The sequence below is a fragment of the Dipodomys merriami genome, unplaced genomic scaffold, assembly GCF_024711535.1.
Source record: "Dipodomys merriami isolate MVZ:Mamm:240054 unplaced genomic scaffold, mDipMer1.0.p SCAF_21, whole genome shotgun sequence".
Classification (NCBI taxonomy): domain Eukaryota; kingdom Metazoa; phylum Chordata; class Mammalia; order Rodentia; family Heteromyidae; genus Dipodomys; species Dipodomys merriami.
The window spans coordinates 17,703,222-17,717,635 of NW_027203493.1; the positions used below are offsets into that span (position 1 = coordinate 17,703,222).

Genomic DNA, 14,414 nt, shown 5'->3' on the forward strand with positions numbered 1-14,414 from the left:
TTCCCCTCTCGTTCCCAATTTTCCTATCTTACAGAAGTGAACATTTTCACTTTTAGAAAATTAGAAAAATTTAGTTCAAAGTAACAAACTACATTTAAGATTTAAAAAAAAAAATACTGTCCTTTTTTCCTTTCAAAGACTTCTTGTTTGAAAAAAGATTTCTAAAGTACTGAAATTGACATTATTTATAGAAGACAAAGTAAACCTACTTAATGTCTAAACAAGAACCAACCTAAGATATAATATTGTCAATACTCATCCTTTTTTTTTTTTTTTTTTTTTTGTTGGTCATGGGGCCTGAACTCTGGGCCTGAGCACTGTCCCGTATCTCTTCAGCTCAAGTTTAGCCCTCTACCACTTGAGCCACAGTGCCACTTCCGGCTTTTTATGCTTATATGGTGCTGAGGAATGGAACCCAGGGCCTCATGCATGCAAGGCAAGCACTCTACCACTGAGCAACCTTCCCAGCGCCCCCGTCCATTTCTTTTAATGCCACACAAGGAAGAAGAGCAGAAGATCTAGAACTGGAACTTAACAGTGCTGTGGTGTCTCAGTATTTAGGCAATGTGTTGTTCCCTTTATTTAGTGACATATGGCCCCAAGTTATCAACTGAGCCCATAAGTTGACCACATAATGCTTGATCCTAAAAATATCACCAAGTCAAATTTCTGCTCTAAATACACACACACACACACACACACACACACACATTCATATCCTTACTAAAGTCACATCAAGTGATTAAAGGTACTAGAGAAGAATATGTCTTTTAAGCAGCTACATTCAAGACAAGTAAAACACTTAACATAATTTTACTTATATATTTATTAAAAACAAAAGCTGCCCATGATAAAGCTTTCAGTAAAAGTTGTTCTCAAAGTTCCCACAGAGAGAAGTAATACTGATAAGATTCATCTATTTTAATGGAATTCCAACAGTTTGTCTTCATAAATACTTTCCATACCACAATGGTCATCTCAACATTTTCGACAAGAGTATCACGGACTTTCCTGCCTGGGCTGGCTTTGAACCATGATCCTCAGATCTCAGCCTCCTGAGTAGCTAGGATTACAGGCATAAGTCACCGGCATATGGCACACAAAAGGATATCCTAAATATGGAGAATTTCAATGTTCCTTATAACATCCTTAAATTTAAATATTGCCATGATATCTTTTCATATCCAAACGCTGGTGACGATGCAATGGAAAGTATATTTTCATGCAAGACAATCTGCTCTACCTTACCATCATGCTGGATGACCTGCTGCAATGACAACAGCACTTAATAAGCTAACTCTTCTTATCAAAAATGTCAAAAGCAGTAAGTCATCTTAACATTCAGATGAAAAATAAGTATTCCACTTAAATGAATATGAATCAGGTTTGGGAAACATTAATTCCACATCAGGAAGTTTACATTTTTCCTTTCCTCCTTTCATAAGCCTTCAGTATTCATGTATCAAATATGTAAAAATAGAAGTTCCACCATGAAGTTCCTTTGACAGCTAGCTGTTGCTTTCTGAAGTTTCAAGAATCACCCTCAGCCCAGCCCCAGTGGCTCATACCTGTAATCTTAGCTACTCAGGGAGCTGAGATCTGAGGACTGAGCGTGGAAGCCAGCTAGGGCAGGAAAGTCAATGAGACTTACCTCCACTTAAGCACCAAAAAAAACAGAAGTGCCATGCCTCAGTTGGTAGAGTACTAGCCTTGAGCAAAAAGAAGCTCAGAGACAGTGCTCTGGCCCTCAGTTCAAGCTAGCACATGCTCTCTGCGTGCTAGCGCTTGCTGGTTTGCTCTCTGACACACACACACACACACACACACACACACACACACACACACGAGAAACACCTTCAATTCTAGAATGAAATAAATACACACACACACACACACACACACACACACACACGAGAAACACCTTCAATTCTAGAATGAAATAAATACCTATTTGTGTCAAAGCCATACTTGCCACAGCAATATCTTGTTAATCTGAACTTTTTTATGGCATTCCATTAAAGAACTTCCAAAAGATTAAAACAGTATGACCTATAGCTTCTTTTTGAGCATGTTTACCAGAATTATCTCATAGAAACCATCCCCTTTAATGTGACTCTAAAAACCTCATGTCCAGAAGCCAGTGACTGGTTCATAAACAAGATAATGACTAGTTCAATGGAAAAAGGGCTATGACAATAAGCTGTCTCACCATGTTATGATCTGCTTGCCTAATATGTATGTTTAGCTACAGTAGTCAGCAATGTCCAAATATAAATTTGAAACATTTAATGGCCAGTTCTGTTCTAGGCATCAAGCTCATCTTACCTGTTCAAAACATAGGTTTTTAATCTGTGGGTTTCCACAAATACAATCTTTTTTAGAAAATGTACTCCCTAGAGTGGAGATGAGGACCAAAGAAATTTTTATGTTCCCCAAAATTAAAAAATAGTCAAAAAATATCAAGTTATTTCTGCACATCTCTACTTTTACAAATTGAAATCAAAATACTGCAGAAAATAAACCTTGCACTAGATAAGCATTATATATCACAAGAGTATCCTATACTATATGAATACAGCCATACATATACCAAAGAATATGTATGTGTACATATCTTGTTGATTCAAAAATAAACTGGACTGGCTGGTTCAATTTCAATTGTTGGTAAGAGGGTTGAAGGCACTAAAGAATCAATAAAACTGGAAACAATTTTTTAAAAGGTCAATCATATTTTGTTTGCCTAAAATACGAACTTTAATCATGACCTATCTATCTAAACTTATCGTTGCTCATTGTATAAAATTAGCACCGCACTTGCAAACATAAGCAGAATCTAGACTTATCAAACATATGGCGAGACATGCCCGTGCTTCTGAAATATTAAAATGTGAATGGAGGCTTCCTGTGAATGAAGTTTTGGTAACCAAAACCTCATCGATCCTGCTAAAAGGTATTCGTTTTAAAAAATAATAATACTACTACGACTAGTAATAACTCTGATCAGACATTTTCAAAGCATCCAGCAAACTAAAACCTTGAAATTAACTGAACTGGTTTGAAAACAAGTTACTTCCACTCCCCAAAGCTAGATCTCAACTCGAAAACAGAAAAAGAGAAGAAACATCCAGCTCATCTCCCAAGCACTGGCTGGCTTAACCAAAGCTAACTTTTCCCTCCCTGTCTCTGGACAAGAGAACCAAGCCGGACCATTGCTGCTGCTGCCGCTGCTGCTGCCGCCGCCGCCGCTGCTGCCGCCGACCAGAAGCTCCCCTCGGCGCAGCGAGCTGACAGGTGGAATGAAAATAAATTCCCCAGCAGGCCTGCGAAGAGGCTGGTTGTGACAACACGGTTCAAGGACTGAACGTGTTGTGACTCCTCTGTCACCCGTCCAAGGTAATTTTTACGCACACACCCTTTGGCGCAAATCCTCCAGCCCAGATAACACTGAGGAAACAACAGGCTTCCCCGAGAGCCCACGTACCATGTTAACAGGGCCGTCTGCCCCCCGACGGGAATACAGACATTCTCCTCCCAAATCCCTTCTTCTGCGCGTTCTCCCCGGGGCGGCGAAGGGAAAGCGGGATCCAGCCGACCGCCGCGGCCGCCGCCGCCGCCACCAGCAGCACCAGCACCGCCACCACCGTAACGCGAGAAGCCCGGCAACAGCCCCGCCGCGCGGCCGCCACGCCTTTCCTCTCGCCGCCGCTGGGGACGCGGAGCCTCGGATCACATTTCTCCTCCCCAACAATCACACGCACGCACGTCCCCGGAGTTGACACCCTCCAAACCCGCCGCTCCGCGCCGCTGCTGACGGGGGGCCCCACGGAGCCCCGAGGCGCGGGCCGACTCCGGACCCGGCGCACCCCAGGGCGTGCCGGGCGGCGTGTTTGTGTTGGTTCCCCTTCATCAAAGGCAAAGAGGTCTCCGTAGTGACGGCCTAGGGCGGCGGGGGGGGGGGGGGGAGGCTGAGGGCCGCTCCACCACCACCACCACCACCACCACCTCACACCACACACCACCACCCGCACACACCCGGTGGGACTAAACAAAACTTCGGTTGCCGGGAAGAGGCCTTGCGCAACCTTGGCGGGGGAGGGAGGCCGGCACCGCCGCGCCAGGGCTGGGCCAAGGCGGCTTCCCGGAGGCTGCGCCACCGCGCACGGGAAGCACGCGCGGCTACCCCGCGGCCCTCGGGCCTCGGCGCGGGCTTCGCGGGAGCCGCCCGGGCCCCGACACACACACACACACAGGGAAACTAAGGCGGAAAAGAATTACACGGCGACGCCGGGGATGCGGAGGAGGGTCCGGGCCCCCGCTCCGGGCAGCCCAGTCTGGGCCCGCGAACCCGCGACCTGGGCCGAGCCTTCCTCCCGCCGCCCCACACCCGGATGGCGGTGCCCCCCGCCCGACTCCCTTACCTTCCTAGAGGCCCGCGCTCTCCGCTCGTCGGGCGGCCGCAGCCCTGAGCATGTCCGGGGCGGATCGCGGGGCCGTGCCGGAGACAGGGAGCCAGGCGCTTCAGCAGGCGGCACCACCCAACCCGGGCTCAGCCCCTCTCTGTGGCCGCTGCCATCTTGCCCTGGCGGCTGAGAGGAAACAGCGAAACACCCTCCCCCGACTGCTGCTGCTGCTGCTGCTGCTACTCTGGCTGCCGGGCGCCGGGCCTGTCTGCCTCATCTTCCTTCCCGAGGCTCTGGGGTGGAGACCGCTTGACTCCGGGGGCCGGGAATGGGGGCGGGAGTGCCGGGCCGCCCGGCCGGCCTCTGCACTGGGGCCTACGGGCGGCGCGGGACGCGGGCCCCGCAGCCGTTGGGGCCCATTCCTAATCCGCTGGGGGCGGCGAGGGGAGGGAAAGGGAAGACAGCCGGAGAGCCGGCGACGCCGGGGCCGCGCGGCTCGGGGGTCTCAGGGCGCCGCGCTGCCGGCTGTCGTCACCCAGGCAGCTGCCGCCGGCCGCCCCAATCTCGGGCCCCTCCTCCGCGCCCGCCGGCCTGGGCCTCGGCCGCCGCCTCCGCAGCGCCACCGCCCGCCCGGCCGCGCTGCGCGCCGAGCCTCGGCGGCCCCGCTCCGCTCGGGCCGCGCCGCCTCGGCGAAGCTCCTCCCCGGGGTCCGCCCGCAGCCGCGCCCCGGACTTGACGCTCACGGCCTGCCCGGCGGGCGGCCGGGCGGTGGTGGGTGCGGATCCCACCCGGGGGAATCACCGCGTCCCTCCCGGGAAAACGACATCCGTCAGCACCCCGCGGCTCAGCGGAACCTCACTCGAGGAGGCCCACTCGGAAAAGAAAAAAAGAAATTGAAAAGCTCTAGCACCCCCGAAACAGGATGACAATACGGAAGCAGATTTGACAGGCCTTTTTAGATCCCTCAATAAACAATAATAATAATTAATAATAATGATGATGCTCCTCCCCCGCTCCTTTAGGATCGGCAACTTGGCAAGGTTTTGTTATGGTTGAAGGAAAGGGGCAATTGCTTGATCAAATGAACAATCTTATCCTAAAATCATCCCAAAACGGTGGTCTGCGCCCGTTAGAGAAAGCAGAACGATCCCCGTGAGAAATGTCCCCACGCGCACCTCCGTAACCCCAAACCCACCTCTGCGTGGATCGCTCTCCATCAAGTTAGTTCGGCCCTCAAAGGCTAGTTTCCTCGCTCCTGGAGACTAGGAAATCAACAGAATGGCCCATTTCAGCCCACGTAAGCATAGAACCGTAGAATTTGAGATGAAAGAACCTTGATGGACTTTGCTCTAAACTCCTACCCTAAGGCAGGAGTTCAAAGAAGTTTAGCGCTGTGACCAAAGCTGGGGAACGAAGCCTTCCTCTCCACTCCCTCTCTCCGCCACTTCCTAGGAAGCAACTGACTCTCTAAGCCACGCACCCTGCCGCAAACTTGTTTTCTTTAGTTCGAGTTAGCTGGGCTACTTTTGTTCTGAACTGAAGTCTTTCTAAGCTTTTGACAACCCCAAGCACCCTCCTCTCAGGAATTGGAAGTGCCCTCCTGCTGCCTTCTTAATCTTCACAAGATAATTGAGTTTACCTCAAATGTACTTATCTCCAGACATTTTCTATTGCAGTATCTGGGCCAGGGCAAAGGGAGTGGTAACTTGTCCAGAGAGTTCCCACCCTTTCAGAATCTGACGCTTTTCAAACTGACGAAGGGAAAAAAAAAAAGCCTGTTTGGGGGTAAATCTTTGAAAAGCAAAAAAGGTTGACTATGCCCTGAAGCTGATTTTCAATGAAGGTGTTTTCTTCCAGGTAGGAAATATAACCAGTTGAGAAATCAAATAATGACTTTTTCAAGAGACAGCATCATAGCAGCCGTTGCTATTTAGGATTTAGTTGCTTTTTGAGTTTAAAAAAAAAAAGAATCAATAAAATTATTACTCAAAAAAGCTACAACAAAAACGTCTATTATGGGCTGGGGAGGTGGCTCAGTGGTAGAGTGCTTGCTTTGCATGCATGAGGCCCTGGGTTCAATTCCTTAGCACCACATAAGCAGAAAAAGCAGGAAGTGGCACTGTGGCCCAAATGGTAGAGTGCTAACCTTGAGCTGAAGATCTGAAGGACAGCACCCAGGCCCAGAGTTCAGGCCCCACAACCGACAAAAAAAAAGGAAGAAAGAAAGAAAAAGGAAAAAAAAAAGTCTATTATGCCAGGCACTGGTGGCTCAGGCTTGTAATCCTAGCTACTCAGGAGGCAGAGATCTGGATCACAATCCAAAGCCAGCCCTGGCAGGAAAGTCCGAGAGACTCTTATTTCCAATTCACCACCAGAAAACTGGAAATGGTGCTGTGACTCAAGCGGTAGAGAACTCACCTTGAGCTAAAGAGCTGAGGGACAGCACCCAGGCCCAGAGTTCAAGCCCCATGACCAACCCAAAAGTATGAAACAGGGAAAATGTTCCATTAGAACTTAGCATTTTAGATTTTTTGCAAACATTGCTTGTACCTTCTAATGGATGGCTTCTATCCTCCATATTTGTGGCATTGCTACATTTATAAAAACCTTGAAAGGGAGTAAAGATGCTTATTTTTCCCCTTTCTACTATTATACATTACTATGCTCCCTTCACTATAAATTCTAGGAAAGTAGTCTTCCATTTTTATTTTTAGAAGTCACATTGCTTGGGGCTGGAAAGGTGACTCAGTAGTAGAGTGCTTGCCTTGCATGCATGAGGCCCTGGGTTCAATTCCTCAGCACCACATAAGCAAAAAGAAAAAAGCCAGAAGTGGTGCTGTGGCTCAAGTGGTAGAATGCTAGCCTTGAGCTGAAGAGCTGAGGGACAGCGCCCAGGCCCAGAGTTCAGGCCCCAGGACCGGACCCAAAAAAATAAAAAGTTACATTGCTTGTAGCCAAAAAATAGTGCATACATTCTTAGTAAGTGGACTCTTTTTTCTTTTTCTTTTTTTTTTTTTGAACTCTGGACCTGGGCTGTCCCTCAGCTCTTCAGCTGAAGGCAAGTGCTCTACCACTTGAGCCACAGCACCACTTTCGGTTTTCTGGTGGTTAATTGGAGATAAGAGTCTCACAGACTTTCCTGCCCAGCCTGGCTTTGAACCTCAATCCTCAGATGTCACCTTCCTGAGTAACTAGAAAAGCCAGCCCCTGGTTTTTCTTTTTTTTTTTTTTTTTGGGGGGGGGGTGTCCGGTCGTGGGGCCTGAACTCTGGGCCTGGATGCTGTCCCTCAGCTCTTCAGCTCAAGGCTAGCGCTCTACCACTTGAGCCACAGCACCACTTCCGGCTTTTTTTCTTTTTGGTTATGTGGTGCTGAGGAATTGAACCCAGGGCCTCATGCATGCAAGGCAAGCGCTCTACCACTGAGCCACCTTCCCAGCCCTCTTTTTTTTTTTTTTTCTGCCAGTCCTGGAGCTTGAACTCAGGGCCTGGGCACCACTGTCCCTGAGCTTCTTTTGCTCAAGACTAGCACTCTACCACTTGAGCCACAGCACCACTCTTCCAGTTTTTTCTGTTAATGTGGTACTGAGGAAACAAATCCAGGGCTTCATGCATGCTAGGCAAGCACTCTATCACAAAGCTACATTTCCAGCCCTCTCCTCCATGTTAAACTATTGTTTCCTAAGCTCTTCACCTCTACTCTCTTCCTTTACAACTCCATTCTGAATATGAGCATCCAAATAACTTTTTAATACATAGTATGTACTATATCTTTATTAATTATGTTTTTAATTAATGAAACTTTTACTTTTTATTTTTTATTATAAAGATGATGTACAGAGGGGTTACAGTGACATAGGTCAGGTAATGAGTGCATTTCTTTTCCAACAATGTCACCCCTTCCCTCTCCCAGTTTTTTCCTCCTGTACCCTCTCACAAGTTGTAATAATTCATTTTCAACATAGTGTCTAGTGAGTACCACTGCTACATTTGTCCACCCTCCCTGTGGCTCCCCTTACTCTCCAAAGATAGATAAATGGACAAACAAGACAAAAAAGAAAAAAGAAAAACAACAAAGAAAAAAAACCCTTGTTTCCATTTCCAAATGACTTCAAAACGCTGCTCAACATGGTGAAATCCTGTCTCAAACAATTATTTAAATATTCACCAGCCCTTGTGCTACATTCTGAGAAGATAATGGGGGGAAAATAGGCCTATACTCTCTGGAGATACATCTGATGTACATTTAGTTACACTGCTAATAGATGCTACAGAAGAAGGAAGAAGTAGAAGAGGAGGAAGAGGAAGAGGAGGAGAACAATGATAAATGAATAAAAGAGTAAGATCTAATGCAATGGAAAATAGGGAATCTATAGAAAGCCTGGCTCACTCCTCATCCTCAGAACTTAATTAATTCACTTACTTAGGGAGAAAATTTTCAACTTCCCAAAGTCAAATTCCCATTGCTTTAATAGCATTTACCAAGTTGTAATTTTACTTTCATTTTGTGGTTATTTGATTAACATCTACCTCTACCACTAATGCGAAAGCACCACAAAAGTAGAGAGCATTCTTTTTTTTTTTTTTTTATCCTCTATTCAGGGGCTGAATGAATGAAGGATGAGAGAAAGATTCGGAATGAAAAATGTATAGGAATGAGCTCAAACAGATAAAAGAACTGAACAGACAGCTGAGTTAAATATGGGATAATGTGGCTCACCAGCTGTAATCCTAGCTACCCAACAGGCAGAGAATCAAGATTCAAAGCCAGTCCCGGCAGACACAAGGCTGGAAGTGAAGGCAAAAAGCTGAAAGTGAAAGTATGGCTCAAGTGGTAGAACACCAGCCTTGAGTGGAAAATAGCCAGGCAAGAACACAAGGCCCTGAGTTCAAGTGTGGATTTCAATCAGCAGGAGAGAGAAAAAGAGAACTGAAGCAGGAAAAAAAAAAAAAAAAAAAAATATATATATATATATATATATATATATATATATATATATATATATATATATGCAAACACCATACAAGAAAAAAAGGCAATGGAGAATAGAAACTTTGAGGCACTGAGACAGCTGTTACCGAGGATGAGACAAGTCAAAGCAGTGGAGTGAAGACTGACAGGATGGGACGAAATGTAGGCTCTTGTCCTATGGCTCAGGAAGCTAGGGAAGGCTTTAAGGAAGGGCCAACTTCCTTTGGTTGAGAAAACCATGAGTAAAATTTATTTCCTTGGCTTTTATTTTTCTGTATTATTCAAATTTTCCTTCCAGCAATGGCTAACCTCCTTCAGAGTGAAAACAAAAAACTACAGAGTGAGTCACCTAAAGTAGTATGTAAGACCCTCATTATTTTCTCCCTCCTTGCTCCTGCCATGTTTACCCAATCACATTCCTCCTTAGGCGCCTGAGTAACTCTACTTCCTTCTGCAGCCTTACTCTCAACAGGACTACTATCATCTTCGGTGCTATGAATATATATATATATATTTATTACATCTAAACAGTTGTACAAAGGAGTTTTAATTCAATGTCAACTGAAGTATAATGCATTTTAATATGATATATATTTTCTGTCTCCGTTGTCCCAAAGAATTTTTTCTTTTCTTTTCTTTTTCTTTTTTTGCCAGTCCTGGGGCCTGAACCCTGGGCCTGGGCGCTGTCCCTCACAATTCAGCTCAAGGCTAGTGCTCTACCACTTGAGCCACAGCACCAATTCCTGCTTTTTCTGTTTATGTGGTGCTGAGAAATTGAACTCAGGGCCTCATGCATGCAAGGCAAGCGCTCTACCACTGAGCCACTTTCCCAGGCCTTCAAAGAATTTTTGCCTGACATTTGTAGAAGCAAAAGTTCTCTATAAACCCCAACAGCCACAAGCAAGTCACCATTGTTTGAGATCACTCACATGTAAAGTCTCAATCCCTTTGAGACTCCTCTTTCCCCCACACCTACTCTGTCCAGGGGAGGCCACTCACCCTGAGTTCATATCCGTACTGTTCTGCACACTGATGTCAGTATAGAGAAATGGTCCTCCATAGCCTTAAGATTATACTGATGCTTCTGGCCAAAGCATTGCAGTTTCCAGAAAAACCTTGGAACTGTGTCAAAGCCTGAGTCACCAACCCATACTCATCGTTCTCAAGGAAGTTGAGGACTGAAGGGGGTAGGGGCTCCATTTTTCTCCCTGTAGATTTTAGGTATTATTTCTTGCCATTGAGGTACAATGGAGTTCAAATCAGGCAGAAAAAGCTCACTAGTGGGCTTCTGGCTTCCTTATGCAAATAAACCCCCTCCTCTGGAGAGCCAGTTTGTATATCTGAGGCTAAGGAACAAGGGGGAAAAAATCATGCAAAAGGGAGCAGATCCTACCCACATTTACATCATGTTCTTGCCTGCTGCAAAAACTGCAAAAATTAACTCTTTGCAGCCCAGAAATCTGCTTCTCTTCCTTAAAACACACACACACACACACACACACACACATACACACACACATACACACACACATACACACACACACATACACACACACACATACACACACACACACACACATACACACACACACACACACACACACACACACACACACACACACACACACACACATACACAAAGAGCTGGGAATGTGGCTTAGTGGTAGCATGCTTGTCTAGCACGCATGAAGCCCTGGGTTTGATTCCTCAGTACCACATAAACAGAAAAAGCCAGAAGTAGAGTTGTGGCTCAAGTGGTATAGTACTAGGCTTGAGCAAAAGGAGCTCAGGGACAGTGCCCAGTGAAATTCAGTAGTTCAAGCTCCAGGACTGGCCAACCCCCACTACCCCCCCCAAAAAAAAACTGTACTAATTAATACAGATAAAAATAATAATAGGGGCTGGGAAGGTGGCTCGGTGGTAGAGCGCTTGCCTTGCATGCATGAGGCCCTGGGTTCGATTCCTCAGCACCACATAAGCAGAAAGAAAAAAGCCGGAAGTGGCGCTGTGGCCCAAGTGGTAGAGCGCTAGCCTTGAGCTGAAGAGCTGAGGGACAGCGCCCAGGCCCAGAGTTCAGGCCCCACGACCAGACCCAATAATAATAATAATAATAATAGTCCACAGTTTCAAAAATTTCAATTTAGCAGGTTTTTAGGAGATGGAGTCTCATCAACTTTTTGCCCTGGCTGGCCTTGAACTGTAATCCTCCAGTTCTCTGTCTCCAAATTACAGGCATGAGCTACCATGCATATGAGGCCTCCAACATGGTTTTTTATTAAACATCCCAGTTCTTTTTTTTTTTTTTTTTTTTTTTTGGGTCTGGTTGTGGGGCCTGAACTCTGGGCCTGGGTGCTGTCCCTCAGCTCTTCAGCTCAAGGCTAGCGCTCTACCACTTGAGCCACAGCGCCACTTCCAGCTTTTTTCTTTTTGCTTATGTGGTGCTGAGGAATCAAACCCAGGGCCTCAGGCATGCAAGGCAAGCACTCTACCACTGAGCCATCTTCCCAGCCCAACATCCCAGTTCTTGTATGTGTGTGTGTCTGTGTCTGTTTGTCTGTCTGTCTGTCTGTTGGTTGTGGGGCTTGAACTCTGGGCCTGGGTACTGTCCCTTAGCTCTTTTTGCTCAAGGCTAGCACTCTATCACTTTGAGCCATACTTCAGGTTTTCTGATGGTTAATTGGAGATCAGAGTCTAATGGAAACATTCCTGCTTGGGTTGGCTTTCTACGTTGATCCTTAGATCTCAGCCTCTGGAGTAGCTAGGATTACAGGCTTAAACATCCCAGTTCTAAGCGGTGTTTATTTAATCACAGTATTTCTTTTTATCTCCTACTATAAGCCAGTCACTCTTCTTGGTGCTTTTATTGAATAATACAACACAGTTTATTTTATCTAATAACACAGAGATAAGGCTTACTATCCTCATTTTGCAGATGAGGGAACTAAGCACAGAAAGTCCTAGTTTACACTATGTATTAACTGGATTTTTACTCAAGCAAGCTGCCTGGGCTTAAACATCTGCTCCTGAGTTGGGTACTAGTAGCTCATGTCTATAATCCTAGCTACCAAGGGCCTGAGTTCTGAGGATCTTGGTTCAAAGCCAGCCCAGGAAGGAAAGTCCAAGAGACCTTATCTCTGATTAATCATCAAGTAGAAAAGTAGCTCAAGTGGTAGACCACTAACCCGTTCCCAAGCCAAGTTCATTGCCCAGGACTGGCATGCTCCCCCACCCCTCGCCCCTCTGCTCCCCCCTCCCACACACACACAGCAAAATCTCCAAATTTCAGATTTCCACTAAATACATTTTTGAATCTTTTAATAAAATATGTAGGAAAAAAAAGATTATAGGCCGGGTGCCAGTGGTTCATGCCTGTGATCCTAGCTAATAAGGAGGCTGAAATTGGAGGATCGTGATCCAAAGCCAGCTCAGACAGGAAAGACCATTATCTCCAATTAACCACCAGAAAACTGGAAGTGGTGCTGTGGCTCAAGTGGTAATGGGCTTGCCTTGAGCTGAAGAGCTCAGGGACAGTGCCCAGACCCACAACCTTAAAAAATAAAATAAAAAGAAAAAAATATTATAATTCCCCCCAAAGAAGAGTTAAAGTTGAAAACTATGTTCCTGAGAAGATAGGACAAACATAACATTAATCTATAAAAAGGGAGACTTTTTAGGCTAGGTATGTGGCTTAGTGGTAGAGTGCTTGCCTAGCATGCATGAAGCCCTGGGTTCGATTCCTCAATACCACATAAACAGAAAAACCCAGAAGTTGCCCTGTGACACAAGTGGTAGAATACTAGTCTTGAGCTAAAGAAGCTCAGGACCAGTGCCCAGGCCCTGAGTGCAAGCCCCAGGACTGGCTAAAATAAAATAAAATAATAAAAGGGAGAATTTTATAATCTCCTAAAATGATACATGGAGTTTAGGTAGGCTGATGCATAATCCTAGATAGGCTGGGCTCTAGAGAGTCAAGGTTTAAGGCCATCCCAAGCAGAAAAGTCCATAGGACTCTATCTCAAAATGACCAGCAAAAAACTGGGCTGGAGGGCTGGGAAGGTGGCTCAGTGGTAGAGCGCTTGTCTTGCATGCATGAGGCCCTGGGTTTGATTCCCCAGCACCATATAAGCAAAAAAAAAAAAGTCACTGAAAAAACTGGGCTGGAGACATGGCTCAAGTGATAAGAATCAACTGAGCAAGCAAAGCTGAAGGAGGACAAGGTCTTGAACTCAAATGATGCATGGAAAGACAAGCAAAGTGGTACAGGCCTGAACTCTTAGCACTCAGGAGGCAGAGACAGGACTAAGTCCACTAAGTCCACTGTTAATCTGAGCTACATATTGACACCATATCAAAAAAAACCCCAAAAAAACATACAATTAAACAGAGAAGATTTGTCCAAGCTCATCCTGTCTCATAACCTTCACAGATGAGGGAATAGAGAATATCAGGTGAGAATATAACCTCACATAGGTTTTATTACTTACCCAATACCATGCAGTTCCAATCCCTAATGGATACACCAGGTCCATCCCACGGATTCATCAAAATGATTGCCTGTGTTCCTAAGAAGAATTCTCTGATTTATCCCCAACTTCCTTCTTCTCTCTCTATAGTTGAGCTAAGGAAACTGCTCCAGTCCCTCTATGTTCAATACAAACTGTCCATCCAGGTCCTAAATATTTCATTCCTTCTTTCAGAGCTCATGTGCTGTAGTGAAACATATGAGGAAGTACACCAGGTCCGTCCAGGATGGGCTGTGCTCACCCAACGGAAGTGGCATGTTCAGTCATGCACAGCTGGGGAACAATGGCAACAAGCTATAACTACAACAAAACCTCAGCTGCTAACAGATTCCTCAGAGGTAATGAGATATTGCTAGACCCTTAAGGAGAATAATTTTTTTTTAAGGTCGTGGGCCTAAACTCTGGGCCTGGGCGCTGTCCCTGAGCTCTTTAACTCAAGGCTAGTGCTCTACCACTTTAGCTACAGTGTCACTTCTGGCTTTTTCTGCTTATGTGGTGTGGATGAATCGAACCCAGGTCCT

General features: G+C 45.9%; 1 protein-coding gene across 6 annotated transcripts in view; it reads right to left on the minus strand.

Annotated features, from left to right (window-relative positions):
• The window catches only part of Hipk3 (homeodomain interacting protein kinase 3), a 100,715-nt gene extending 86,676 nt beyond the window's left edge, over positions 1 to 14,039 (minus strand). For 4 of the 6 annotated variants that reach the window (XM_070032637.1, XM_070032633.1, XM_070032636.1 and 1 more), the window contains exon 1: positions 13,855 to 14,039. In XM_070032637.1, the coding sequence (XP_069888738.1) occupies positions 13,855 to 13,912 (58 nt within the window). In that variant the 5' untranslated portion in view covers positions 13,913 to 14,039. Of the gene's footprint in view, positions 1 to 3,481; positions 3,891 to 4,418; positions 4,972 to 13,854 lie in introns of those variants that run through there. The other 2 variants (XM_070032634.1, XM_070032635.1) reach the window with 2 other exon arrangements.
• Positions 14,040 to 14,414: the final 375 nt, after the last annotated feature.